This window comes from Aquarana catesbeiana, linkage group LG03 (genome assembly GCF_042186555.1).
Source record: "Aquarana catesbeiana isolate 2022-GZ linkage group LG03, ASM4218655v1, whole genome shotgun sequence".
Taxonomy (NCBI): Eukaryota; Metazoa; Chordata; class Amphibia; order Anura; family Ranidae; genus Aquarana; species Aquarana catesbeiana.
In genome coordinates, this window is record NC_133326.1 from 724684011 (window position 1) to 724710706 (window position 26696).

At 47.0% G+C, this 26696-nt stretch overlaps 1 protein-coding gene across 5 annotated transcripts in view; it reads left to right on the top strand.

The window, feature by feature from the left end:
• Nucleotides 1–20124, top strand: part of CHRNB1 (cholinergic receptor nicotinic beta 1 subunit) — a 152022-nt gene extending 131898 nt beyond the window's left edge. For all 5 annotated transcript variants that reach the window (XM_073623268.1, XM_073623264.1, XM_073623267.1 and 2 more), the window contains 6 exons: nucleotides 2115–2262; nucleotides 3571–3762; nucleotides 11567–11790; nucleotides 14044–14207; nucleotides 14579–14726; nucleotides 18512–20124. In XM_073623268.1, coding sequence (XP_073479369.1) covers nucleotides 2115–2262; nucleotides 3571–3762; nucleotides 11567–11790; nucleotides 14044–14207; nucleotides 14579–14726; nucleotides 18512–18652 — 1017 coding nt within the window. In that variant the 3' untranslated portion in view covers nucleotides 18653–20124. The remainder of the gene's footprint in view (nucleotides 1–2114; nucleotides 2263–3570; nucleotides 3763–11566; nucleotides 11791–14043; nucleotides 14208–14578; nucleotides 14727–18511) is intronic.
• The last annotated feature ends 6572 nt before the right edge of the window (nucleotides 20125–26696 follow it).

Here is a 26696-nt window from a genome sequence, read left to right on the forward strand (position 1 = left end):
CAAGTAACAGCAGAAGAAGTCAGATCTCTTCCAAGGAAACTTCTTGAGAAGTGGATCATGAGCTCTGCTTTTTGCGAGCCACTGGCCTTGAGGGATTGCCCAAGCCTGGTTTTGGGGGTGGGTTTGCGATTGATTAATTTGGAGAGAATCCCAATGAAGTTTAGGGATCAGGCTTGGCTTGCCTTTCATGGAAAACTATATGTGAAGGGCAACTTGAAGTTTATTTACTTGAGTGATCGGGGCTGCCCGAGAGTGGAGTGTGGAGGAGTAGTGGAGTCCATGGATCACTTTCTACTTCAATGCCCTTTTAATATAGAGGTGTACAAGAGGGTTGGGAGGGCTCTGAGTATACCCTTCCTCCCACATATGAGTTATGCAGAGTGGGTGTATGGGGCATTCCAGACTCGTCGGGATTATGATTTGGAAACACTTTTTTTAGTTAGTCTAGTAGTCCGTTATTTCACGTGGAGTGCACGGTGTCAGGTATCCTTACGGAGTAAAATCCTCCCTGTGGAAGTGGTGGTGCAGGACATTCTGGGTGAGGTTGGGAAGATTCAGGGTCTTGAGAAAGGCAGGTGGCAGCAGGAGGCCTGGATAAGGGCGTGGAGGAATATCAGGACTCTGTAGCTGCTGCTTGTTGATCTCGGGGTGTGCGGCTTTTCTTTGTATTCTTGATTCACTCCCCTAGATTTTCAAGATGAAATATATTTTTGATAAAAGGCTACATGCATGGTGACGGTGATGTTCCTTAGTCTGGCTCTCCCGTAGGGATTGTGTTGTGCGCATTTTGGTTTGTACCATTTATAATGTTCTTGTTTTGCATAGTCATATTCAATTATTTTGTAAATATGTTTTATTTATTATGGTTTTATTGTATATAAGTTTTTGTTTGTAAGATTTTTCAATAAACAAAATTAACCCCTCATAATGGGCACAGCAGGTGTACAGACCCGGGAACTCAGCACAGGGATGGTGGGAGCCCCTAATAATGGGCACTGCAGGTGTACAGACAAAGGAACTTAGCACAGGAATGGTTGGATTCACTCATAATGTGCACAGCACATGTGCAAGGATGGTATAAACCCCTCAAAATTGGCACAGCAAGTTTGTAGAGCTGCAAATTTAGTGTAGGGATGTTGGGAACCCCTCATTATGGGAACAGTAGTTGTGAAGACTGGGAAACTCAACACAGGGATGGTGGGAACCCCTCATAATGGGCACAGCAGCTGTGCATTGCTGGGAACTCATCACAAGGATGGTGGGAACTGCTCCTAATGGGCACAGCAGGTGTACAGACCCGGGAACTCAGCACTGGGATGGTGGTTGTCCCTCATAATGGGCACAGCGGGTGTACAGACCCAGGACCTCACCACAGGGATAGTGGGAACCCCTAACAATGGGCACAGCAGGTGTACAGACCCCGTAACTCAGCACAAGGATGGTGGGAATCCTTCATAAGGGGCGCAGCAGATGTACAGACAAAGAAACTTAGCACTGGGATGATGGGAACCCCTCATAATGGGCACAGCAGGTGTGCAGAGCCAGAGCTCACCTCAAGGATGGTGGGAACCCCTCATAATAGGCGCAGTAGGAGTTCAAACCTGGGAACTCAGCAGAGGATGGTGGGAACCCCTCATAATGGGCACAGCAGGTGTACAGACCCAGGAACTCAGCACAGGGATGGTAGGTGTCCCTCATAATGGGCACAGCAGGTGAACAAAACTAAGAGCACAGAGATCTCACTAGTGGAGTCCTTGAGAAGAATATGTCAGGTGGTTAAACTAGCCCTGAATAGAAAGTGTATTACTGCTTTCTGTTTCTTTATCCAAACTATTGCATGTGTTGTAACCTTCTGCAAAAATGGTGTCAGTTTCCTCATGATGTTTTCACACATATTTTTTAATCTAAAAAAACATGAAATTATTGGGTTTCTGGCCAAATCCCTGTTCTGTGGTTGGTATTTGCTGACATCTGAATGATTTTCTGTCAATATTTTATTTAATTGTATAATGTCTACATTTTTTCCAGTTCGTCCTCCTTCTAATGTTTTTATCAGTTGAATCCGAGTACTTGACCTCCTCCATGATCCGTTCCCCTTTGTTCCATCACTTCAGGTTCAATACTTCCCATTTGACTGGCAGAATTGTAGCATGGTGTTCCGATCTCAGACCTACGAGGCAGACGAGGTGACGCTGGTACACCCAAGGGACACCCAAGGAAGAGAGATTACTCAAGCGGTCATCTTTCCCAATACGTTTGAGGGTGAGAGATTTGGGGAGCATATCTTTGGCACTAATTTAATGCTTTTTCCCCTCTTGTGGGTTGTGTGTCCTACCAAGTCCCGGAGATGTATAGTAGTAGATGGTTGCATTCAGCTGGGCATGTTCTGTAGAACATGTTGAAGATACTTTGTCATTTCCAAACCACTTCTTCCATTTAAGCCACTTCCCATCCATACTACAGAGCGGTCCTCCAGTTCTGAGAGGGTGTTCATGGACATCCTCTCAGAACCCCGCCTACCCCTTGCCCCCATCGGGTGTGCTCTGTAAAAGCTGTGTCCGTTGGACACAGCTAATCATAGATCGCGGTAAAGAGCCACTCTGCTAATGTGTGGAGATAAATGCTGGGGTACAGGGCTGGATCTAGCCTGAATCTGATCTGAGGGTGCAGTGAAAAAAGTCAGGGGGTATAATGTCAATAGTGTGACAGAAATGAGTGCCCCTTTACATCAACTGTCCCCATCAGAGTCCGCATTACATCAGTTGTCTCCATCAAATTGCCCATTTACATCAACTCTACCCATCAGAGCCCCCCTTACATTGATTGCCCCAATCAGAGTGCCTCCTTACATTGACTGTCCCTATCAGAGTGCCCCTTTACATCAACTGTCCCCATCAAAGTACCCCCTTACACCAAGTGTCCCCATCAGAGTGCCCCCTTACATCAATTGCCACTATCAGAGTGCCACTTACATCAGCTGTCCACATCAGTGCCCCCTTACATCAACTGTCCTTATCTTAGTACCCCTTACTTCAACTGTCCCTATAAGAGCCCCCTTAAATTTATTGTCCCCATCAGACTCCCCTTACATCAATTGTCTCCATCAGATTTCCCCCTTACATCAGCTGTCTACATCAGAGTGCCCCTTACATCAACTGTCCCCATCAGAGTGCTCCCTTACATCAACTCTCCCCATGTTAGCCCCCCTTATATCAACTGTCCCCATCAGTGTGCATCAGTGGATGCACTCTTAGAGACCTGGGAGGGGGGCGCAACTAAAATCTGGGGGGACACAGCCCACCCTAGAACCCCTGTAGATTTGGGCCTGCTGGGGTATGTTCCTGACATTTGTTAAGAAGTGGCTTGAGAAAGCATCTTCAACATTGTAGAGCAAGTCAAACTGTGTGTGTCTATTTTGTATGCTATGACTGGATGAATGAATGAGAACCTTCACAGCCCATTCCTAGAGACCTTCCATCTTCCCAGGTCATTTGACATGTTTTGCTGGGTCTTTGCTGAACTATAGTAAGTTCTTCTATATTAGAATAATATTTTTTTTTTTTTCTGCAGAAAACGGCCAGTGGGAGATTCGACATCGATCTTCCCGTAAGAACACAAACCCAACAGACCCCCTGTATGAGGACATCACGTTTTACCTGGTGATCCGAAGGAAGCCGTTATTCTATATTGTCAATATCATCGTCCCCTGCATTCTTATTACCATCCTTGCCATCTTTGTCTTCTACCTTCCCCCCGATGCAGGTATTCATAGACTCAGGCTTTACAGGTGTGGGAGATCCACCGGAGAAACACATATGCATGTACCCTCATGGAAACCCTTATGGCAGTGGTCATCAACCCTGTCCTCAGGGCCCAATAACAGGCCAGGTTTGCAAGATAACTGAAATACATCACAGGTGATATCATTTGCTGCTCAGTGATTGCAATATTCTAGTCTGCATCTCCCCAAGGTAATACATAAAACCTGGCCTGTTAGTGGGCCCCAAACACAGGGTTGAAGAGCAATCCCTTATGGGACCTTGAAAATTTTAGGTAGACTTTCTACGTAATGTGGGACAAAAATTGTTCTATATCCCAAAAACTGGTCGTATTTAGCCACATGCAACTGGAATAATTTCGAAGATGTTTTACCACTCATCCAAGTACCTTCCTCAGATTCCGATGAAGCTACGTGGAAACCATTGTTAACAGTAATAACAAGTCTGATTGAATGTGGCTACCTCAAGGTCTACCATGACCTGTTTAAATGAGAACCTTTAAGAGACATCCCCCAACCCTTTATCCAAAGTAGGTTCCTTATTAGGGATGAGCTTCGTGTTCGAGTCGAACCCATGTTCGACTCGAACATCGGCTGTTCGATCGTTCGCCGAATTGCGAACGTTATGGGCCGTTCGCGCTAAATTCGTGTGGCGCGTCACGGCCCATAATTCACTGCGGCATCGCAGTGCATTGCTGGCTGATGATTGGCCAAGCATGCACTATGACCCGCATGCTTGGCCAATCACAGCGCTGTCAGTAGAGAGAGCTGTAATTGGCCAAAGCCAGGGTGGCTTTGGCCAATTATGGCTCAGGGGATTTAGTACACACCCCACACTATATAAGGCCGCCTGCACGGCGGCCCTGTGTAGTGTGTGTTCCGGTGTGCTGAGAGATAGAGAGAGAGAGAGACAGTGTCATTTGATTTGAGTTAGACTATTTACATTTAATGCAGTGCGTCCTGCTCACAGTGTTCAGCTAGATCCGTTCCTGCTATTTACATTTAGTGCAGTGCGTCCTGCTCACAGTGTTCAGCTAGATCCGTTCCTGTTATCTTCTAGACTATTTACATTTAGTGCAGTGCGTCCTGCTCACAGTGTTCAGCTAGATCCGTTCCTGCAATTTACATTTAGTGCAGTGCGTCCTGCTCACAGTGTTCAGCTAGATCCGTTCCTGCTATTTACATTTAGTGCAGTGCGTCCTGCTCACAGTGTTCAGCTAGATCCGTTCCTGCAATTTACATTTAGTGCAGTGCGTCCTGCTCACAGTGTTCAGCTAGATCCGTTCCTGCTATTTACATTTAGTGCAGTGCGTCCTGCTCACAGTGTTCAGCTAGATCCGTTCCTGCTATTTACATTTAGTGCAGTGCGTCCTGCTCACAGTGTTCAGCTAGATCCGTTCCTGCTATTTACATTTAGTGCAGTGCGTCCTGCTCACAGTGTTCAGCTAGATCCGTTCCTGCTATTTACATTTAGTGCAGTGCGTCCTGCGCACAGTGTTCAGCTAGAGCCGTTCCTGCTATTTACATTTAGTGCAGTGCGTCCTGCTCACAGTGTTCAGCTAGATCCGTTCCTGTTATCTTCTAGACTATTTACATTTAGTGCAGTGCGTCCTGCTCACAGTGTTCAGCTAGATCCGTTCCTGTTATCTTCTAGACTATTTACATTTAGTGCAGTGCGTCCTGCTCACAGTGTTCAGCTAGATCCGTTCCTGCTATTTACATTTAGTGCAGTGCGTCCTGCTCACAGTGTTCAGCTAGATCCGTTCCTGTTAAATTCCTACTGACCGGCAGGCTTGTCTGGTTACAGTATATAAAGCTACCTGAAGAAAATTACAGGTGTTCTATTTGATCCTATTAGTACCACGGTCAGGCAGCTAGACTATTTACATTTAGTACAGTGCGTCCTGCTCACAGTGTTCAGCTAGATCCGTTCCTGTTATCTTCCTACTGACAGGCAGGCTTGTCTGGTTACAGTATATAAAGCTACCTGAAGAAAATTACAGGTGTTCTATTTGATCCTATTAGTACCACGGTCAGGCAGCTAGACTATTTACATTTAGTACAGTGCGTCCTGCTCACAGTGTACAGCTAGATCCGTTCCTGTTATCTTCCTACTGACAGGCAGGCTTGTCTGGTTACAGTATATAAAGCTACCTGAAGAAAATTACAGGTGTTCTATTTGATCCTATTAGTACCACGGTCAGGCAGCTAGACTATTTACATTTAGTACAGTGCGTCCTGCTCACAGTGTACAGCTAGATCCGTTCCTGTTATCTTCCTACTGACAGGCAGGCTTGTCTGGTTACAGTATATAAAGCTACCTGAAGAAAATTACAGGTGTTCTATTTGATCCTATTAGTACCACGGTCAGGCAGCTAGACTATTTACATTTAGTACAGTGCGTCCTGCTCACAGTGTACAGCTAGATCCGTTCCTGTTATCTTCCTACTGACAGGCAGGCTTGTCTGGTTACAGTATATAAAGCTACCTGAAGAAAATTACAGGTGTTCTATTTGATCCTATTAGTACCACGGTCAGGCAGCTAGACTATTTACATTTAGTACAGTGCGTCCTGCTCACAGTGTTCAGCTAGATCCGTTCCTGTTATCTTCCTACTGACAGGCAGGCTTGTCTGGTTACAGTATATAAAGCTACTTGAAGAAAATTACAGGTGTTCTATCCCAGCTTAGTGCAGCTACAGGCCATTAGTATGTCTGGAAGGCCAAGAAGGAGAGGCAGACAGTCACAAGCCAATAAGAGAGGGCAAGCAGGCTCTGTGTCTAGTGCTGGTCGTGGAGACGGTGCATCCTCATCAGCACGTGGCCATGGGACACGCTTGGCCTTTTTTTCGGCAGCTGGCCATGTTGAGCCGCAACATGCGGAAGACTTGGTCGAGTGGATGACCAAGCCGTCCTCATCCTCCTCATCCTCTCTCACCCATGCCCAGGGTGCTTTGTCTGGCAAAGCAGCGGCCTCTTCCCTCAGCTCAATGTCATCAGTGACTCCTTCCCTAGCTCCACCATGTCCTCATGAGGATTCCCTCGAACTGTTTGACCACAGTGTTGGGTACATGCTCCAGGAGGATGCCCAGCGTTTGGAAGGCTCTGATGACGATACTGAGCTCGATGAAGGCAGTAACATGAGCGCGGACAGAGGGGGTGCCCAAGAAGGACAGCAATCTGGCAGTCATGCTCCCCCTGCTGCAGCATACTGCCAGGTTTGCTCCAGTGATGAGGAGGGAGGGGATGATGAGGTCACTGACTCAACGTGGGTGCCTGATAGGAGAGAGGAGGAGGAGGAGGAGGAGGAGGAGGAGGAGGAGGCGGCAGCACATCACCAACGAGGCAGGATGCCCTCCAGGGGCCAGCCTAAGGGCAGCACATTGACTGCATCACACCCCAAAGCTCCACATGTGCAGGGCGCTGCAGTCTCTGCGCGTTATTCAAAAAGTTCTTTGGTGTGGGCCTTTTTTGAGACGAGTGCATCAGATCGCACCGCTGCTATTTGCAACATATGTCTCAAGCGTATCTCGCGTGGCCAAAATATCTCCCGCTTGGGTACCACATGCTTGACCAGACATATGTTGACCTGCCATGCAGTTCGTTGGCAAGCGTATCTAAAAGACCCACACCAAAGAACAAAGAGGATCTCTCCTTGCTCCTCATCAGCTGAGATTTCCAACCCCACTAGACCTTCAGTCCTCTCTGAGACCTGCAGTGAGAGGAATGAAGGTGTAGAATTAGGTGTGTCACAGCCAAGTACTTGTGGGCAATCTGCTTTTGGTACACCGACGTCAGATTGTACCAGGCAAATTTCCCTGCCCCAGCTGCTGCACCGCCGAAAGAAGTTTGCTCCCAGCCATCCACATGCCCAGCGGTTGAATGCTAGCTTGGCAAAATTGCTAGCACTTCAACTGCTGCCTTTTCAGTTGGTAGACTCTGCCCCCTTCCGTGAGTTTGTGGAATGTGCGGTTCCTCAGTGGCAGGTACCCAAACGCCACTTTTTCTCACGGAAGGCGATTCCGGCTCTCTACCGGCATGTGGAAGGCAATGTCCATGCCTCGCTGGACAGGGCGGTCAGCGGTAAGGTGCATATTACCGCTGACTCATGGTCCAGCAGGCATGGACAGGGACGTTACCTAAGTTTCACGGCGCATTGGGTGACTCTGCTGGCAGCTGGGAAGGATGCAGGACAAGGTGCAGTAGTGTTGGAGGTTGTTCCGCCACCACGCCTCCAAAATGCTGATTGTGACACACCTCTCTCCTCCACCCCCTCCTCTTCTTCTTCCTCCATGGCCTCTTCCTCGGAACCAGCGGTGCTCCGTAGGCGTTCAAGGGGCTACGCAAGTACGCAGGCCAAAAGATGCCATGCGGTGCTTGAGCTGGTGTGCTTGGGGGACAGGAGCCACACTGGGGCAGAGGTTCTGTCAGCTCTGCAGGGGCAGGTTCAGAGGTGGTTGACGCCACGCCAACTTAAGGCAGGAATGGTGGTTTGCGACAATGGCACCAACCTCCTCTCTGCCCTCCGACAGGGACAAATGACCCATGTGCCCTGTTTGGCTCACGTCCTTAACTTGGTGGTGCAGCGGTTCTTGGGCAGGTACCCGGGCTTACAGGATGTCCTGAGGCAGGCCAGGAAAGTCTGTGTGCATTTCCGCCGGTCATATAATGCCAGTGCTCGGCTGACGGACCTCCAAAAGGAGTTTAACCTGCCCAAGAACCGCCTAATCTGTGACATGCCCACCAGGTGGAACTCAACGTTGGCCATGCTGCAGCGGCTGCACACGCAGCAGAGGGCCATCAATGAGTACCTGTGCGACTATGGCACCAGGACAGGGTCAGGGGAGCTTGGTTTTTTTTCCCCACGCCAGTGGGCCATGATCAGGGATGCATGCACTGTCCTGTCACCATTCGAGGAGGCCACGAGGATGGTGAGCAGTGACAGTGCATGCATCAGTGACACTGTCCCCCTTGTCCACCTGTTGGAGCACACGCTGCGTGGAATAATGGACAGGGCACTTGAGGCAGAACAGAGGCAGGAAGAGGAGGACTTCCTTAGCTCTCAAGGCCCCCTTTATCCAGACAGTGTTCCTGCGTGCCCGCCGATCACACAGGAAGAGGACGAGGAGGAAGAGGAGGAGGAGGAAGATTGTGTCAGTATGGAGGTGGAGCCTGGCACTCAGCATCAGCAGCAGTCTTTAAGGGATCAGTCCCAAGAAACACATGGACTTGTACGTGGCTGGGAGGAGGTGGCTGCGGACCATGTCGTTCTTAGTGACCCAGAGGACTCCGGACCGAATGCCTCAGCAAACCTACGCTGCATGGCCTCCCTGATCCTGCAAAGCCTGCGGAAGGATCCTCGTATTCGTGGTATCAAGGAGAAGGACCAATACTGGCTGGCAACCCTCCTTGATCCACGTTACAAGGGTAAGGTTGCGGACCTTATCTTGCCATCGCAGAGGGAGCAGAGGATGAAACATCTTCGGGAGGCCTTGCAGAAAGGTCTGTGCAACGCGTTCCCAGAGACTGGGAGGTTACAAACTCCTGTTTCTGGACAACGTGTTGCTGAGGCTTCGGTCAGTCAAAGAAGGAGCGGTGGAGAAGGTGGCCGTCTGACCGATGCGTTCAGACAATTTTTTGGTCCGCAGCCCCAAGGTATGATCGGTTCCAGCAACCATCGCCAGCGTCTGTTTTACATGGTGCAGGAATACCTAGGGGCAAGATCAGACTTGGACACCTTTCCCACCGAAAATCCTCTGGGTTACTGGGTCTTGAGGATGGATCACTGGCCAGAGCTTGCACAGTATGCAATTGAGCTACTGGCCTGTCCTGCATCCAGCGTTCTTTCGGAACGCACATTCAGTGCTGCTGGAGGCGTGGTAACCGATCACAGGGTGCGTCTGTCCACCGACTCGGTCGATCGGCTGACCTTCATAAAAATGAATGAGTCTTGGATCACCACCAGCTACCAAGCACCTGATGCTGATGTAACCGAATAATTTTTTTTGAAATCTCAGATCCCTTCAAAGACTGCCTATGCTGATGCTGAGTGACTATCCCTGAGTAATTATCCTCTTCCTCCTCAATCATCACGCTGATAGCTTGTAAGAACATTTTTGGTTCTGGGCGCCACCACCAGTGCCTAAGGCACAATTTTTCAGCCCCTGTTTAACAGGGGCGTGTAATTACAATTTTTGATGTAATACTTTGCAGCAGGGCTCGTTCCTGCATTCCAACTAGAGTGTCTGTGAGGGGTTGCAGTGTTGTGGCACCAGCACCAGTGCCTAGGGCCCAATTTTTCTGCCCCTGTCTAACAGGGGCGTGTAATTACAATTTTTGATGCAATACTTTGCAGCAGGGCTCGTTCCTGCGTTCCAACTAGAGTGTCTGTGAGGGGTTGCAGTGTTGTGGCACCAGCACCAGTGCCTAAGGCCCAATTTTTCTGCCCCTGTCTAACAGGGGCGTGTAATTACAATTTTTGAAGCAATAATTTGCAGCAGGGCTCGTTCCTGCGTTCCAACTAGAGTGTCTGTGAGGGGTTGCAGTGTTGTGGCACCAGCACCAGTGCCTAAGGCCTAATTTTTCAGCTCCTGTTCAACAGGGGCATGTAATTACAATTCTTGATCTAATATTTCACAGCAGGGCCCTGTGAGGGCTTACAGTGTTGTGGCCACAGCAACACCTAAGGCCCAAATTTCTGCTGAGTATATAGGGCAGGACCCTACTTTCAAACATCTAACTTACAAACGACTCCTACTTGTAAACGGAAGGAGACAACAGGAAGTGAGATGAAATCTACCCCTAGGAAGGGAAATTCTCTCCTGTAAGAGTTAATATGGGAAAACAAGTTCTCCTTTCCACTGATGCTTTCCAATCCTTGTTCCACAAAAAAACCCAAATTTTCAAAAAACATTTTTCATTGGGACAAAAAAGTGAGGTGAAATCTTCTGAAGAGGAGGAAAGACAGCAAAACAAATGTCACAGGGGTGATAACCCTTCCCTATGTTTTCCAAAAAGCTTAGAAAAGATTTTTTGGCTGGAGCTAAACACGTTAAAAATGTTCAAAATTACAAACAGATTCTACTTAACAACAAACCTACAGTCCCTGTCTTGTTTGCACCACCTGTATACTGCTGTTCAGAGTATATAGGGCCTGGTGGCCCCACACCTTTCCTTATTTTAATTTGGGTGCGGGGTTCCCCTTAATATCCATACAAGACCCAAAGGGACTGGTAATGGACTGGGGGGTACCCATGCCGTTTGTCTCACTGATTTTCATCCATATTGCCATGACCCGACATGACATTAAACCCGCAAGCAGTTTTAAATGAGATTTTTTCCTTTAAAAATGACATTTGGTGCAGGGACTGTTCTAAACATGGGAAACACGCGTCACTTTACAGGCATACTATAGACACCCCCCAGGTACGATATTTAAAGGAATATTTCACTTTTTTTTTTTTACTTTAAGCATCATTAAAATCACTGCTCCCGAAAAAACGGCCGTTTTTAAAAGTTTTTTTTGCATTGATACATGTCCCCTGGGGTAGGACCCGGGTCCCCAAACCCTTTTTAGGACAATACCATGCAAATTAGCCTTTAAAATGAGCACTTTTGATTTCGAACGTTCGAGTCCCATAGACGTCAATGGGGTTCTAACGTTCGTGCGAACTTTCGGTCCGTTCGCGGGTTCTGGTGCGAACCGAACCGGGGGGTGTTCGGCTCATCCCTATTCCTTATCATCCCTGTCTTTTCCTCTTCTAACTCTCTTTCTTTTCCATCATTCCAGGTGAGAAGATGACGCTGTCCATCTTTGCTCTTCTCACACTTACTGTCTTCTTGCTGCTTCTGGCTGACAAAGTCCCAGAGACCTCATTGAAGGTCCCCATCATTGTCAACTATCTGATGTTTACCATGGTCCTGGTCACCTTCTCTGTCATCCTGAGTGTAGTGGTCCTGAATCTTCACCATCGGTCCCCCAACACCCATCAAATGCCCCAGTGGGTGCGGCAGGTATTGTCCATTTCTCTGTCCTTGGGATTGTATTACCCTACCTGACTCCATGAGACTCTGAACCATACTACAGTTGATTGGGTTTTTTATGGTTAATGAATCGGTTCACCCAAAAATGTATACTTTATCTGTGGGTTGAGTCTGGCGGGCTGAGTCACTAGTTCTCTATATATCTTGATCTCTGCAGCAGCAAGATCTCCCTGCCATAATTCCCAGGTTACTTCCTGCCCAGCAGGGGGCTTTGGGTTGTTCCCCCCCACCTTTGTGTGTACCAGCTCCTCATGTTACATTCTTCATTATTTAAAGTGAATTCAAATCTAGCAGAGATGATGGAAACCCTTCACAATTGGGTACAGCAGGTGTACAGACCCGGGAACTCAGCACAGGAATGGTAGGAACCCCTCATAATGGGCACAGCAGGTGTACAGACCCATGAACTGAGCACAGGGAAGGTGAGAACCCCTCATATTGGGCACAGCAGGTGTACAAACTTGGGAACTCAGCACAGGGATGATGGGAGCCCTTCATGATGGGCACAGCGGGTGTACAGACCTGGGAACTCAGCACAGGGATGATAGGAACCCCTCATAATGGGCATAGCGGGTGTTCAGACCCAGGAACTCAGCACAGGGATGGTAGGAACCCCTTGTAATGCCCCTTGTGAAGGGCAACTTGAAGTTTCTTTCTATGAGTGATCGGGGCTGCCCAAGAGTGGAGTGTGGAGGAGTGGTGGAGTCCATTGATCACTTTCTACTTCAGTGCCCTTTTAATATAGAGGTTTACAAGAGGGTGGGGAGGGCTCTGAGTATACCCTTCCCCCCATATGAGTTATGCAGAGTGGGTGTATGGGGCATTCCAGACTCATCGGGATTATGATTTGGAAACACTTTTTTTAGTTAGTCTAGTAGTCCGTTATTTCACGTGGAGTGCATGGTGTCAGGTATCCTTACGGAGTAAAATCCTCCCTGTGGAAGTGGTGGTGCAGGACATTCTGGGTGAGGTTGGGAAGATTTAGGGTCTTGAGAAAGGCAGGTGGCAGCAGGAGGCCTGGATAAGGGCATGGAGGAATATCAGGACTCTGTAGCTGCTGCCTGTTGATCTCGGGGTGTGCGGCTTTTCTTTGTATTCTTGATTCACTCCCCTAGATTTTCAGATCAAATATATTTTTGATAAAAGGCTACATGCATGGTGACGGTGATGTTCCTTAGTCTGGCTCTCCCGTAGGGATTGTGTTGTGCGCAATGTGGTTTGTACCATTTATAATGTTCTTGTTTTGTATAATCATATTCAATTATTTTGTAAATATGTTTTATTTATTTATTATGGTTTTATTGTATATAAGTTGTTGCTTGTAAGATTTTTCAATAAACAAAATTTACCCCTCATAATGGACACATCAGGTGTACAGACCCGGGAACTCAGCACAGGGATGGTAGGGACCCCTCATAATGGGCACAACAGGTTACAGACCCGGGAACTCAGAACAGGGATGGTGGGAACCCCTCATAATGGGCACAGCAGATTTGTAGACCTGGGAACTGCGTGCTGGTATGGTTGGAGTTCCTTATAATGCCTGAGAGCTGATTATTTGGCAGTTCTGCCAATGACGCAAATTCAGTATAAATGAAAAAAAGATTATCATTGACTCAATTCTGGTAGAGTAGATTGATGAGAGTTCTGCCTTTCTATGGGCAAAAGTCTTTAGGGTCTAGCGCAGGGGTCTCCAAAATTCCTATAGAAAGGGCCGGTTTACTGTCCTTAAAACTTTAGGGGGGCTGGACTGTAGTCATTGGGAGTAGAAAAAGTTCCAGCATCAGTTGGTGTAAACAATGCCCCATCTTTGGTGTCAGAGACAGGAATTATGCCCCACTGTTGGTGTCTTTGGTAGGAATTGTGCCCCATCACTGGTGTCATTGGGCCCCATTGTTGATGCCATTGGGAGGAATTGTGCCCCATCTTTGGTGTCATTGGGAGGAATGGCCCCCCATCATCGGTGTTATTAGGCCCCATTGTTGGTGTCATTGTGAAGAACTGTGCCGCCTTTGCTGGTGTCAGTGTATGAAATAGTGCCCCAAGGGCCAGATAAAATCAAGCAAAGGGCCGAATCCCGGGCCGCAGTTTGAAGACCACTGGTCTAGCGTATCAACTCAATTATTCTCCTTCAAATAATTTTAAGACTTTGCAATTTTTTTTTTTAGACTTTTCTAGTTCCCTGATTGGTAATTGACTATTTTGTACCCCTCTGCGTTGTAGATATTTATCCTTCACCTCCCCCACTACCTCCGGATTAGCCGACCAAAACCTGAGCCACCTCTTCCAGTTGAACCACTGACCCACCGGACCCCAGTCTCAAGACATGCAGACGAGTACTTCATCCGCAGGCCGGAGAATGACTTCATCTTCCCCAAGCCTGAGAGGTGTGTGCCTTTCATTATTGCACTGGGGCCTATTTATAAACAGCGCTAAAACAACAGCCCCCTTTCCCACTACTCCTCTCAAGAGCCCTCCTGATGCAAGCAATGGGCCAGCTGTTGGAGAGGAATTATACAAACATCACATGTGATGCATGATTGAAAGAAATTAAATCCAATCAATAAAAGAGGCGGGCCAGGTAGTGTCAGGCTGAGAAGAAATGGGCTAGAAGATGCTGGACAGCCTCCAGCCAAAAAATTAGGTGGGCTCTATCTGACTTGTTGCACATTATCAAAAAAGGGTAAAAAAGATGAAAAATTTAAAGTGAGACAATAAGAACATAGAGTGAAATATTTATTGATGTCCTCTTCTGTAGGTACCAGGCGGCAGCCTTCTCACGGGATATGAAATGGTTCTTGGATGGTCCAAGTTTGGGGCTCACTCTCCCCCCGGATCTACAGTCTGCCATCAGTGCCATCCGATATCTCGCCCAGCAGCTGCAGGAGCAGGAGGACTATGATAATGTAAGTCTCAGAATATAATGTAGATAAAACTCTAGAGGTGACCCTAAGGCCTCATTAGACTCAGAAACAAGGCATTCAGTAGCTTCTAAGTTGACTTTTGATTCGTTGATGGAAAATCTTCAAGCTTGTAGGCAGGTGCAGTCTACTTTCTCCACGGTAGGTGGCGCTCAACCGCAGGGGCCTTGTAGCTGGAGTGGAGGTTAAGAAGAAGACAGTTTTACCATAGTTTCCTGAGTCACTGGGGAAGCGATCCAGTTGGATGTTGCTGCCCCATGTGACTCTGGCAGTCATCTTAGGTCAGGAAGAGCCTATCTTAGGCCCTGGCTCCCAGGTTTGTCACACATTATGCGAGTGGTATAAAGATATGACAGGGATAAGTATATATTAAGGGACACCATTATTTGAGGACCTTTAGTGGTTTATCAAAGATAAGAGCAACACTGGCATATCGTATTGGCACATCTGTAAGAGGCTTACGCACTCAGGTTTTTGGGGTCTGTCATCATGCACTGTCCTTGATGCTTCATTTTGTGGATCCTTCCTCCTTGGTCCCCTCTGCTCAGAATGGCTCTTGGGTCTCACTGATCTTCTCCTCACTTTGCTCATAATTCTTCTAGTGCCCTTCCTTGAGCCGATGCTCGTTCCTCACCCTTCTCAGAGCCCTTCTGGTGCCCCTCCTGGTCCCAGTGCTCCTCTCCTTCCTCTGCTTACAGTGTTGCAGGGGGCCCTTCAGGTCCAATTGCTCTTCACCACCTTCATCTCACCATTCTTCTGGTTCACCTCCTGGTCCCATTGCTCCTCTCCTGCCCCTGCTCAGTATCACTTTGGTGTCTCTTCTGGGTCTCACTACCTTTCTCCTCCTATTGCTCAAATCCCTCCTGCATTGCTCTTCATTTACATTTGCTTAGAAATCCATTAGTGTCTCTTCTAGTTCTGCTGGTCTTTTCCTCCCTTTGCTCAGAATTCTTCTAATGCCCTTACTTACTCCTCTCTTCCCCTTGCTCTCTACCCTCTGGTGCACCTCCAGTCCGATTGATCCTCTCCTCCCCCTGCTCAGATCCCTTTTGGTGCTTCTCCTTGTTTAATTACTGCTCTCCATCCATTGCTCATAATTCCTATACTGCAACCCCCCCCCCCCCCCCCCCGTCCCATTGCTGCTCTCCAGCCATTGCTCACAATTTCTCTAGCGCCCCTCCTGGTCCCATTGCTCCTCTCCTTCCTCTGCTCACAATTCCTCTACTGCCCCTCCTGGTCCCATTTCTCCTCTCCTTCCTCTACTCACAATAATTCCTCTACTGCCCCTCCTGGTCCCATTGCTCCTCTCCCTCCTATGCTCGGAATTGCTCTACTGCCCCTCCTGGTCCCATTGCCTCTCTCCTTCCTCTGCTCACAATTCCTCTACTGCCTCTCCTGATCCCATTGCTCCTTTCCTTCCTCTGCTCACAATTCCTCTACTGCCTCTCCTGGTCCCATTACTCCTCTCCTTCCTATGCTCAAAACTCTCCTACTGCCCCTCCTGGTCCCATTGCTCTTCTCCTTCCACTGCTCACAATTCCTCTAGTGTCCCTCCTGGTCCCATTGCTCCTCTGCTTCCTCTGCTCACAATTCCTCTACTTCCCCTCCTGGTCTCATTGTCCATGTCCTTCATCTGCTAACAATTCCTCTACTGCCCCTCCAGGTCCCATTGCTTCTCTCCTTCCTCTGCTCACAATTCCTCTACTGCCTCTCCTGATCCTATTGTTCCTCTCCTTCCTCTGCTCACAATTCCTCTACTGCCTCTCCTGATCCCATTGCTCCTCTCCTTCCTCTGCTCACAATTCCTCTACTGCCCCTCCTGGTCCCATTACTCCTCTCCTTCCCATGCTCAAAACTCTCATACTGCCCCTCCTGGTCCCATTGCTCTTCTCCTTCCACTGCTCACAATTCCTCTAGTGTCCCTCCTGGTCCCATTGCTCCTCTGCTTCCTCTGATCACAATTCCTCTACTTCCCCTCCTGGTCCCATTGTTCCTGTCTTTCATCTGCTAACAATTCCTCTACTGCCCCTCCTGGTCCCATTACTCCCCTCCATCCTCTGCTCACAATTTCTCTACTGCCCCTCCTGGTCCCATTGCTCCTCTCCTTCCTCTGCTCACAATTCCTTTACTGCCCCTCCTGGTCCCATTGCTCCTCTCCATCCACTGCTCACAATTCCTCTACTGCCTCTCCAGATCCCATTGCTCCTCTCCTTCCAATGTTTACAATCCCTCTACTGCCCCTTCTGGTCCCATTGCTCTCCTTCCACTGCTCACAATTCCTCTACTGCCTCTCCTGGTCCCATTCCTCCTCTGTTCACAATTCCTCTACTGCTCAGAAACTCTCTGGTACCACTCCTGGTACTGTTGTTCCTCTCATCCCTTTGCTCACCATTCCTCCGGTGCCCCTCCTGGCCCCATTGCTCTTCTCCCTCTTCTCACAGTTCCTATGTCCCCTCCTGGTCCCATTTCTCCTCTCCTCCGTCTTCTCACAATTCCCTTGGTTCCTTTCCTATTCTAATTTCTCCTCTTCTCTGTCTTCTCACGATTCCTCTAATGCTCAGAAACTCTCTGGTACCACTCCTGGTACTGTTGTTCCTCTCATCCCTTTGCTCAGAATTCCTCTGGTGCCCCTCCTGGCCCCATCTCCCTCTTCTCACAGTTCCTATGTCCCCTCCTGGTCCCATTTCTCCTCTCATCCGTCTTCTCACAATTCCCTTGGTTCCTTTCCTATTCTAATTTCTCCTCTTCTCGGTCTTCTCACAATTCATCTGGTGCTCCTCCTGGGTCTTGGTGCTCTTCTCCCTTGGCTCGCAATAGATCTGATCCCCCTCCTGGTTCCATTTCTTCTTTTTGTTTCTCTTCTCAAATTTCCTTTGGTGCCCTTCCTGGTCCCATTGTTCCTTGCAATTCTTCTAGTGCCCCTCCTGGGTCTTGCTGCTCTTCTCCTCTCTCTGCCCAGACTCACTCTTGGACCCTTCCTGGATCCCTCTGCTCAGTTTCCATATGAAGACCTTCCTGGATTATTCTGCTCAGTCCCTCCTCTGTTCAGAATCCCTCTGGTGGCCCTACTGGGTCTAGCTTCTCTTCTGTTCCCTCTATTGGGTCCTCCCATACTGCAGACCCCTCTCCACCCCTGATACCTGAACGGTTGTCTTTATCATACTCTAGGCTCACACAAGCATTCTACATACATGTCATCAAGTTGTAACATTCCCACATTTTCCAATACAAAGTTTGATATCTCATTGGTTGAAATCTTTATTATGTTCTCCCTTTGATCTCGATTGATTTGACCTCACATGACCTCTGCCAGCCCTGACCTCAGCTGTGTACCAGACTGCGATATTTTTTTTGAGAATTGGTGGTCCATTGGATACAAAATGTCTCTGCACAGTTACCATCTGGATTCCTCCATTGAGATCATTTGTTGAGTTTGCATTCCCTAACCTGGATGGATTTAGCACTCCGAGAGAGAAATCCCCCGGTACCAGCAGTGATGGCCGCCTTCTTCAAAGTTTTTAGACTGTGGCCAAGCAAAGAGGTATTTACTGTACATACCCGTATGTCATCAAGTTGTAACACCCCCAAGGTTTCGAGGTACATATGCGGGAGATGTGCTGCAGGGTATTTTGTTGGGGGTATATAATCGTGATGCCCTGCAGGAAGGTTTCAGTGTGATATATGTTGTATTTTCAGGGTATTTCGGTAGAGCACATGTGAATTCCACATTCTGTGATCTGGTGATAATTGTTCTCTTTTCTGTCTGACAGCTGAAGGAGGATTGGCAGTATGTTGCCATGGTGGTGGACCGTCTCTTTCTCTGGACTTTTATCGTGTTTACTTCTCTGGGGACGCTGGCCATCTTCTTGGATGCAAGCTTCAATCGTCCACCAGAAACCCCTTTCCCCTGACACCCTATTCCCTGATATCCCATTCCCTGATACCCCAGTGCCCTGGTATCCCATTACCTGACACCCCATTCCCTGATACCCCTGTGCCCTGGCATCCCATTACAGTACATTACACCGCATTCCCTGATACCCCAGTACCCTGGCATCCCATTCCCTGATACCCCAGTGTACTTGCATCCTAGTGCCCTGGCATCCCATTACCTTACACCCCATTCCCTGATACCCCAGGGCCCTGGCATCCCATTACCTGACACCCCATTCCCTGATACCCCAGTGCCCTGGCATCCCATTACCTGACACCCCATTCCCTGATACCCCTGTGCCCTGGCATCCCATTACATTACAACGCATTCCCTGATATCCCAGTGCCCTGGCATCCCATTCCCTGATACCCCAGTGTACTTGCTTCCTAGTGCCCTGGCATCCCATTACCTTACACCCCATTCCCTGATACCCCAGTGCCCTGGCATCCCATTACCTGACACCCCATTCCCTGATACCCCAGTGCCCTGGCATCCCATTCTCTGATACCCCAGTGTACTTGCATCCTAGTGCCCTGGCATCTCATTACCTTACACCGCATTCCCTGATACCCCAGTGCCCTGGCATCCCATTCTCTGATACCCCAGTGTACTTGCATCCTAGTGCCCTGGCATCTCATTACCTTACACCCCATTTCCTGATACCCCAGTGCCCTGGCATCCCATTACCTGACACCCCATTCCCTGATACCCCAGTGCCCTGGCAGGCCATTACCTGACTCTCCATTCCATGATACCCAAGTGCCCTGGCATCCCATTCCTTGATACCCCAGTGCCCTGGCATCCCATTACATTACACCACATTCTCTGATACAACAGTACCCTTGTATCCTATTCCCTGATACCCCAGTGTCCTGGCACCCTAGTGCCCTGGCATCCCATTACCTTAAACCCCATTCCCTGATACCCCATTGCCCTGGCATCCCATTACCTGACACCCTATTCCCTGATTCCCCAGTGCCCTGGCATCCCATTACCTGACACCCCATTTCCTGATACCCAGTGCCCTGGCATCCCATTACCTTACACCCCACCCCCTGATATCCCAGTGCCCTGGAATCCCATTACCTGATACCCAGTGCCCTGGCATCCCATTACCTGATACCCCATTCCCTGATGCCCCAGTGCCCTGGCATCCCATTACCTGACACCCCATTCCCTGATACCCCAGTGCCCTGACACTAAATTACCTGACACCCCATACCCTTATACCCCAGTGCCCTGACCCCCACTTCTCTTAATTACCCCTTTGTACCCCATTCCATGACACCCCATATCTTGGTACCCCATTACTTGACAACTAATGTCCTATCCATTACTTGTTATTACTATTGTTACCATTATCCCCATACCTCCTTTGTTGCTTGTACAGGCTATTTTCATTGTTGTCTGAAACAAAATATCAAAATAAATTATTGTACGTTAACTGGAGTCATCATAGCGCCCCCTGCTGGTCATTGTACATATTGTTTCTTAATATAAATTGGGTACTGGCGTGATATACTGCTCCATTCTGGTTATTTTGTAGATTTCTTTTCATTTATTTATGTGAGTAGTGGGGTAATAATACCACCCCCTGCTGTTCATGTTATACATTGTTTCTCACTGATATTAAATCTGAGCACTAGGGGGATAATACTGCCCCTAATGGACATTTTATAGATTTTCTCTCACTTGTATATAATCTGAGCACTAGGGGGATAATACTGCCTCTAATGGTCATTTTTATAGATTTCCTCTCATTAGTATAGGGTGCTAATACTGCCCCTAATGGTCAATTTATAGATTTCCTCTCATTTGTGATAATACTGCCCCTAATGGTCATTTTATAGATTTCCTCTCATTTGTGATAATACTGCACCTAATGGTCATTTTATAGATTACCCCTCACTTGTATAAAATCTTAGCATTAGGGGGATGATACTGCCCTTGCTGGTCATTTTATAGATATTCTCATACTTGTATAGGTGGATAATACTGCCCTTAATGGTCTTTTTTTATAGATTCCCCATCACTTGTATAGGGTGATAATACTGCCCCTGCTGGTCATTTTATAGATTTCCCCTCACTTGTATAGGGTGATAATACTGCCTCTAATGGTCATTTTATAGATTTCCTCTCATTTGCATAGGGTGATAATACTGCCCCTGCTGGTCATTTTATAGATCTCCCCTCACTTGTATATAATCTGAGCACTAGGGGGACAATACTGCCCCTAATGGTCATTTTTAAAGATTTCCTCTCATTTGCATAGGGTGATAATTGCCCCTAATGGTCATTTTTAAAGATTTCCTCTCATTTGCATAGGGTGATAATTGCCCCTAATGGGCATTTTTATAGATTTCCCCTCACTTGTATAAGGTGATAATACTGCCCCTGCTGGTCATTTTATAGATATTCTCTTACTTGTATAGGGGGATAATACTGCCCTCAATAGTCTTTTTTATAGATTCCGCCTCACTTATATAAGGTGATAATACTGCTCCTGCTGGTCATTTTATAGATTTCCCCTCACTTGTATAGGGTGATAATACTGCCCCTAATGGTCATTTTATAGATTTCCTCTCATTTGCATAGGGTAATGATACTGCCCCTGCTGGTCATTTTATAGATTTTCCCCTCACTTGTATATAATCTGAGCACTAGGGGGACAATACTGCCCCTAATGGTCATTTTATAAATTCCCTTTCACTTGCATTGGGGGATAATACTGCCCCTAATGGTCACTTTTATAGATTTCCCCTCACCTGTACCTGTACATAATCTGAGCATTAGGGTGATAATACTGCTCCTAATGGTCATTTTATAGATTTTCTCTCACTTGTATATAATCTGAGCACTAGGGGGATAATACTGCCCCCTAATGGTCATTTTATAGATTACCCTTCAACTTGTATAACATCTGAGCATTAGGGGGATGATACTGCCCCTGTTGGTCATTTTATAGATATTCTCTTACTTGTATAGGTATATAATACTGCCCTTAAAGGTCTTTTTTATAGATTCCCCCTCACTTGTATAGGGGGATAATACGGCTCCTAATGGTCATTTTATAGATTTTCTCTCACTTGTATATATTCTGAGCACTAGGGGGATAATACTGCCCCTAATGGTCATTTTATAGATTACCCCTCACTTGTATAAAAATCTGAGCATTAGGGGGATGATACTGCCCCTGATGGTCATTTTATAGATATTCTCTTACTTGTATAGGTGGATAATACTGCCCTTAATGGTCTTTTTTATAGATTCCCCCTCACTTGTATAGGGCGATAATACTGCCCCTGCTGGTTATTTTATAGATTCCCCTTCACTCGTATAGGGTGATAATACTGCTCCTGCTGGTCATTTTATAGATTTCCTCTCATTTGTATAGGGTGATAATACTGCCCCTAATGGTCATTTTTATAGATTTCCCCTCACCTGTATATAATCTGAGCACTAGGGGGATAATACCGCCCCAATGGTCTTTTTATAGATCCTTGGTTATGGCAGGCTCCTTGAGGGCTGTACAATATATATGGAAAGAGCTGTGTAAATTGTCAGCACTAAATAAATGCATGTAGTATATTCTGGGTACAGGGGTTGCAATACTGCCCCCCTGTTGGGCACTCTGTGACTCATCTTTTACTAGTATATGGTATGGGGTCTGTTCATAAGGAAAATAAATGGAAATGCCTCTGCATTTTCATTGTGATCTCTCATTTCACCTCAATTGAACCATTTTTTTTAAACATCTGTAGCCATTTTATTTTCCTGGAACGGGGACCATGTTTTTTAATAACTGCATTATCATCATTGCAAAATCCATTTTCCTAATTCCATTTATCATCAATTTATGAGATAAAAGGACATTTTCAGCTGCTTTCACCTTCAGAATTGCGGCTTCATTCCTCTGCCCAGGGCCGCCAATATTCTGATATTTACCGGACGTCATGTGATCTTCAGCGGACATACACCGACGTCGATTCATCGCTCTGCTCCTGGGATTATTGGAAGCGATGCCATTTACTGGGCTCCATAAACTATCAGCGGGGGCCACATTAAAATAGTGCAAAAATGTGACTGCTTTCTAGTGCAACAAATGAAGACAGATTCATAATGTTCCCATGGAGGGCGAAATGCGTCGAATATGGAAATCCCAGGTTGTGACCTTTTATAGTTGGCATAATTAGTATGACTTGTAATTCTAAACATTTTATATTTTTTTATGGCTATTTCAACATTTTTACCCCAGAGGAACCACTGAAATAATTACTAAAACCAATTTATGAGGAGGGGGTTCATGAGAAAAATGTCTCCTATGCTGGTGGTCTGTAGAAATAATGCAACCCTTAGAGACAGCTAAAAAAATCCATAGGTCTCCATAGGATCCATAGGTCAATCCATGGTTCTGGCTTCACCAAGCAGCTTTGGCTCCAGGAGTTTGTAGGGACCATTAACGAAGAGGTCAGTCAGCCGCAGTTCAAGGAACCCCTAGAAACCTCTGGAGGAACCCTAGGGTTCTATGGAACCCTGGTTGAGAAAAGCTGGTCTATAGAATAGGCTAATGAGTGCAGTATTAGTATGACTTGTAATTGAAAACATTTTATATTTTTATGTCAACATTTTTACCCCAGAGGAACCCCTGAAATAATATTCAGGTCTTGAGGAACTCTTACTAAAACCAATTTATAAGGAGGGGGTTCAATGAAAAAAAATGTCTCCTATGTTGGTGGTCTGTAGAAATAATGCAACCCTTAGAGACAGCTAAAAAAAATCCACAGGTCTCCATAGGATCCATAGGTCAATCCATGGTTCTGGCTTCACCAAACGGCTTTGGCTCCAGGAGTTTGTAGGGAACATTAACTGAGAGGTCAGACGGCCACAGTTCAAGGAGCCCCTAGAAACCTCTGGAGGAACCCTGGTTGAGAAAAGCTGGTCTATAGAATAGGCTGATGAGTGCAGTAGTTGGCACAGGATCCCTTTGCATTGCAACATAATAGATGATTTGTTGCAACTTGCAACTTTTCTTTGTTACCGTTTTGCCCCCATAATTTTCCTGTTTCCCCTATTTCTCACTCTGCACCACCAATAGTATGTCAGGCCTATTCCATTATATATATTTTTCCCCACAAAATGATGAAAAATAATGATTAATAGATGGTCTTCTACCCAAGACATACCAGACTGGTCTATAGAACATATAGAGACCGCCCATCATTGGGGGACCAAGAGCAGGTAAGGCCCCTAACATGCTAATAACATCCTTCAGCCCAACAATAAAAATTTCTCCTCTGCAAAGCAGACGGGGGAAGTTTGAGGGGTAGAGGATTTGTTCTAAGAGGGGGATGTTTTTTTATGGGGGGGGGGGGGATTTGTGCTGGGGGCATATGGGGAGAGAGTATTTGAAATGGGGGGACAAAGATTTGTGCTAGGAGGGAAAATTGGGGAGGGGGATTCATGCTAGGAGGGGAGGATTTGGAGTTGGGGGGAGAGGATTTGTGTTTAGAGGAGAATATTTGGAGTGGGGGAGAGGATTTATGCTCGGAGGGGAAGTTTGAGGGGTAGAGGATTTGTTCTAGGAGGGGGACATTTTTTATGGGGGGGGGGGATTTGTGCTGAGGGCATATGGGGAGAGAGTATTTGAGCTGGGGGGACAAAGATTTGTGCTAGGAGGGGGGATTTGGGGGGGTTGTGCTAGAAAAGCAAATATGGTGGGGGGGGATTTAAGCTAAGATCTGAATTTTGTTCTGGCGGGGGATTTGAGTTAGAAGGGATGATTGAGAGGTATTTTTTTTAGCAGGAGACGTTTAAGGGGGGAATTTGTGCTGAGGGGGGGGATTTGGATTGTTTGGGGCGGGGGGGGGGGGATTTTTGCTGGGAAGGGGGAGTTTTTTTTTTTGGTGGGGGAAGGGGATTTGAGCTAGGGGCATAGGGGGGTGGCAGGAAAAAGGCTTGTGCCAGGAGGGAGGGATTTCAGAAGGGGAGGGGGCAGATTTCTACTGGGAGGAAGAGGAATTTATGCTTAGGGAGTAAGCATGCAGATTAGTGCTTGATTTTTTGGGGGGGGGGGGATTATACATCTTGGGGAGGCAATTTGGCGTGTTTGCCCTAGACTCTAGATGACCTTTTCTCTCCCTGCTGACATGGTGGAGTGAGGTAGCAGAAATTCCACAGACCTCCAAGCAAGGCTCGTGAGAAATGCCATCCAGCCTTTGCTGGAATTCATATAGATAGTAAGCGGCTGCAGGAGATCTGCAGCACTAAGATGTAACTAAGGGGTTAAAAAAAGGGGGGGGACAGGCATTAAAAAGGGGGGGGGGGACAGGTGTTAAAAAGGGGGGGGGCAGGTGCTAAAAGGGGGGGGGGGGGAACAGGCGTTAAAAATGGGGGGGGACAGGCGTTAAAAAGAGAAAACAAAAGACATGCTAAAGCAGCCTCTCAGTCCTTGTTATTGCATGCCACTTTAGCACCTTGGCCTGTCATTTGCTGTCCATGTAATAGTGGTATGAGCGGCTGATACTCCAATCAATACTCGTCTCTGCTCATCTATTTATACTCAAGGACTCCATGGAGAATGCTAATTGATCTGCATTTCTTTATGGGCCATCTATAAATCTCTCCGGCCGGCTGGATACCCGGTCGGGGGGGGGGGGTCATTGGCAGCTTCCCACTTGTCTTCTGGCTCAGCCGCTATGAAGGCTACTGAATGAAAAGGTGCCGCGTCAGCAAAACTTCCCTCATTCAACCTCTCTCCACTCGGGGTGGGGGGGGACTCTGCATATAATAAAGATATATTTATACAGTACCATTTCTACAATCTACTACAGCAGCACTGACAGTTACAAAGAAAAAAAAAATGTTAAAATTCCCAGTAAATGACAGCTTCCAAGGGAGGCTTTGGCCAATTATGGCTCAGGGGGTTTAGTACACGCCCCACACTATATAAGGCCACCTGCGAGAGAGAGACAGTGTCATTTGATTTAAGTTAGATAGAGTAGGCAGGTCGAGTCAGTTAGCTGCACTTACAGTATATATATATGCGTTCCAGCTGTTGTGTGTGTATATATATATATATATATATATATATATATATATATATATATATATATATACACTGTATTCAGGTTAGCTAGATCCGTTCCTGTTATTCTCTTCTTAATATACTGACAGGCAGTCAGGTGTTTTTTAAGTATTTACAGTTAGTGTACCGTGTACCCTGCACAGTTGCACCTACAGTATAGCTACCTGAAGCCAAGTGCTTGTGTGCTTCTTCTGATCCTATTAATAGCACAGGCAGGTTCTTGAAGTATTTACAGTTAGTGTACTGTGTAACCCTGCACAGTTGCACCTACATTATAGCTACCTGAAGCCAAGTGCTTGTGTGCGTCTTCTGATCCTATTAATAGCACAGACAGGCTCTTGAAGTATTTACAGTTAGTGTACTGTGTAACCCTGCACAGTTGCACCTACATTATAGCTACCTGAAGCCAAGTGCTTGTGTGCTTCTTCTGATCCTATTAATAGCACAGGCAGGCTTTTGAAGTATTTACAGTTAGTGTACTGTGTAACCCTGCACATTTGCACCTACAGTATAGATACCTAAAGACAAGCGTTTGTGTTCTTCTTCTGATCCTATTAGTAGCACAGGCAGCCTCTTGAAGTATTACAGTTAGTGTACTGTGTAACCCTGCACAGTTGCGCCTACAGTATAGCTACCTGAAGCCAGGTGCTTGTGTGCTTCTTCTAATCCTATTAATAACACATGCAGGCTCTTGAAGTATTTCCAGTTAGTGTACTGTGTACCCTGCACAGTTGCACCTACAGTATAGCTACCTGAAGCCAAGTGCTTGTGTGCTTCTTCTGATCCTATTAATAGCACAGGCAGGATCTTGAAGTATTTCCAGTTACTGTACTGTGTACCCTGCACAGTTGCACCTACAGTATAGCTACCTGAAGACAAGTGCAGGTGTTCTCATACTAATAATACTACAGGCAGGCAGTTGATTCTGCTAACTGCA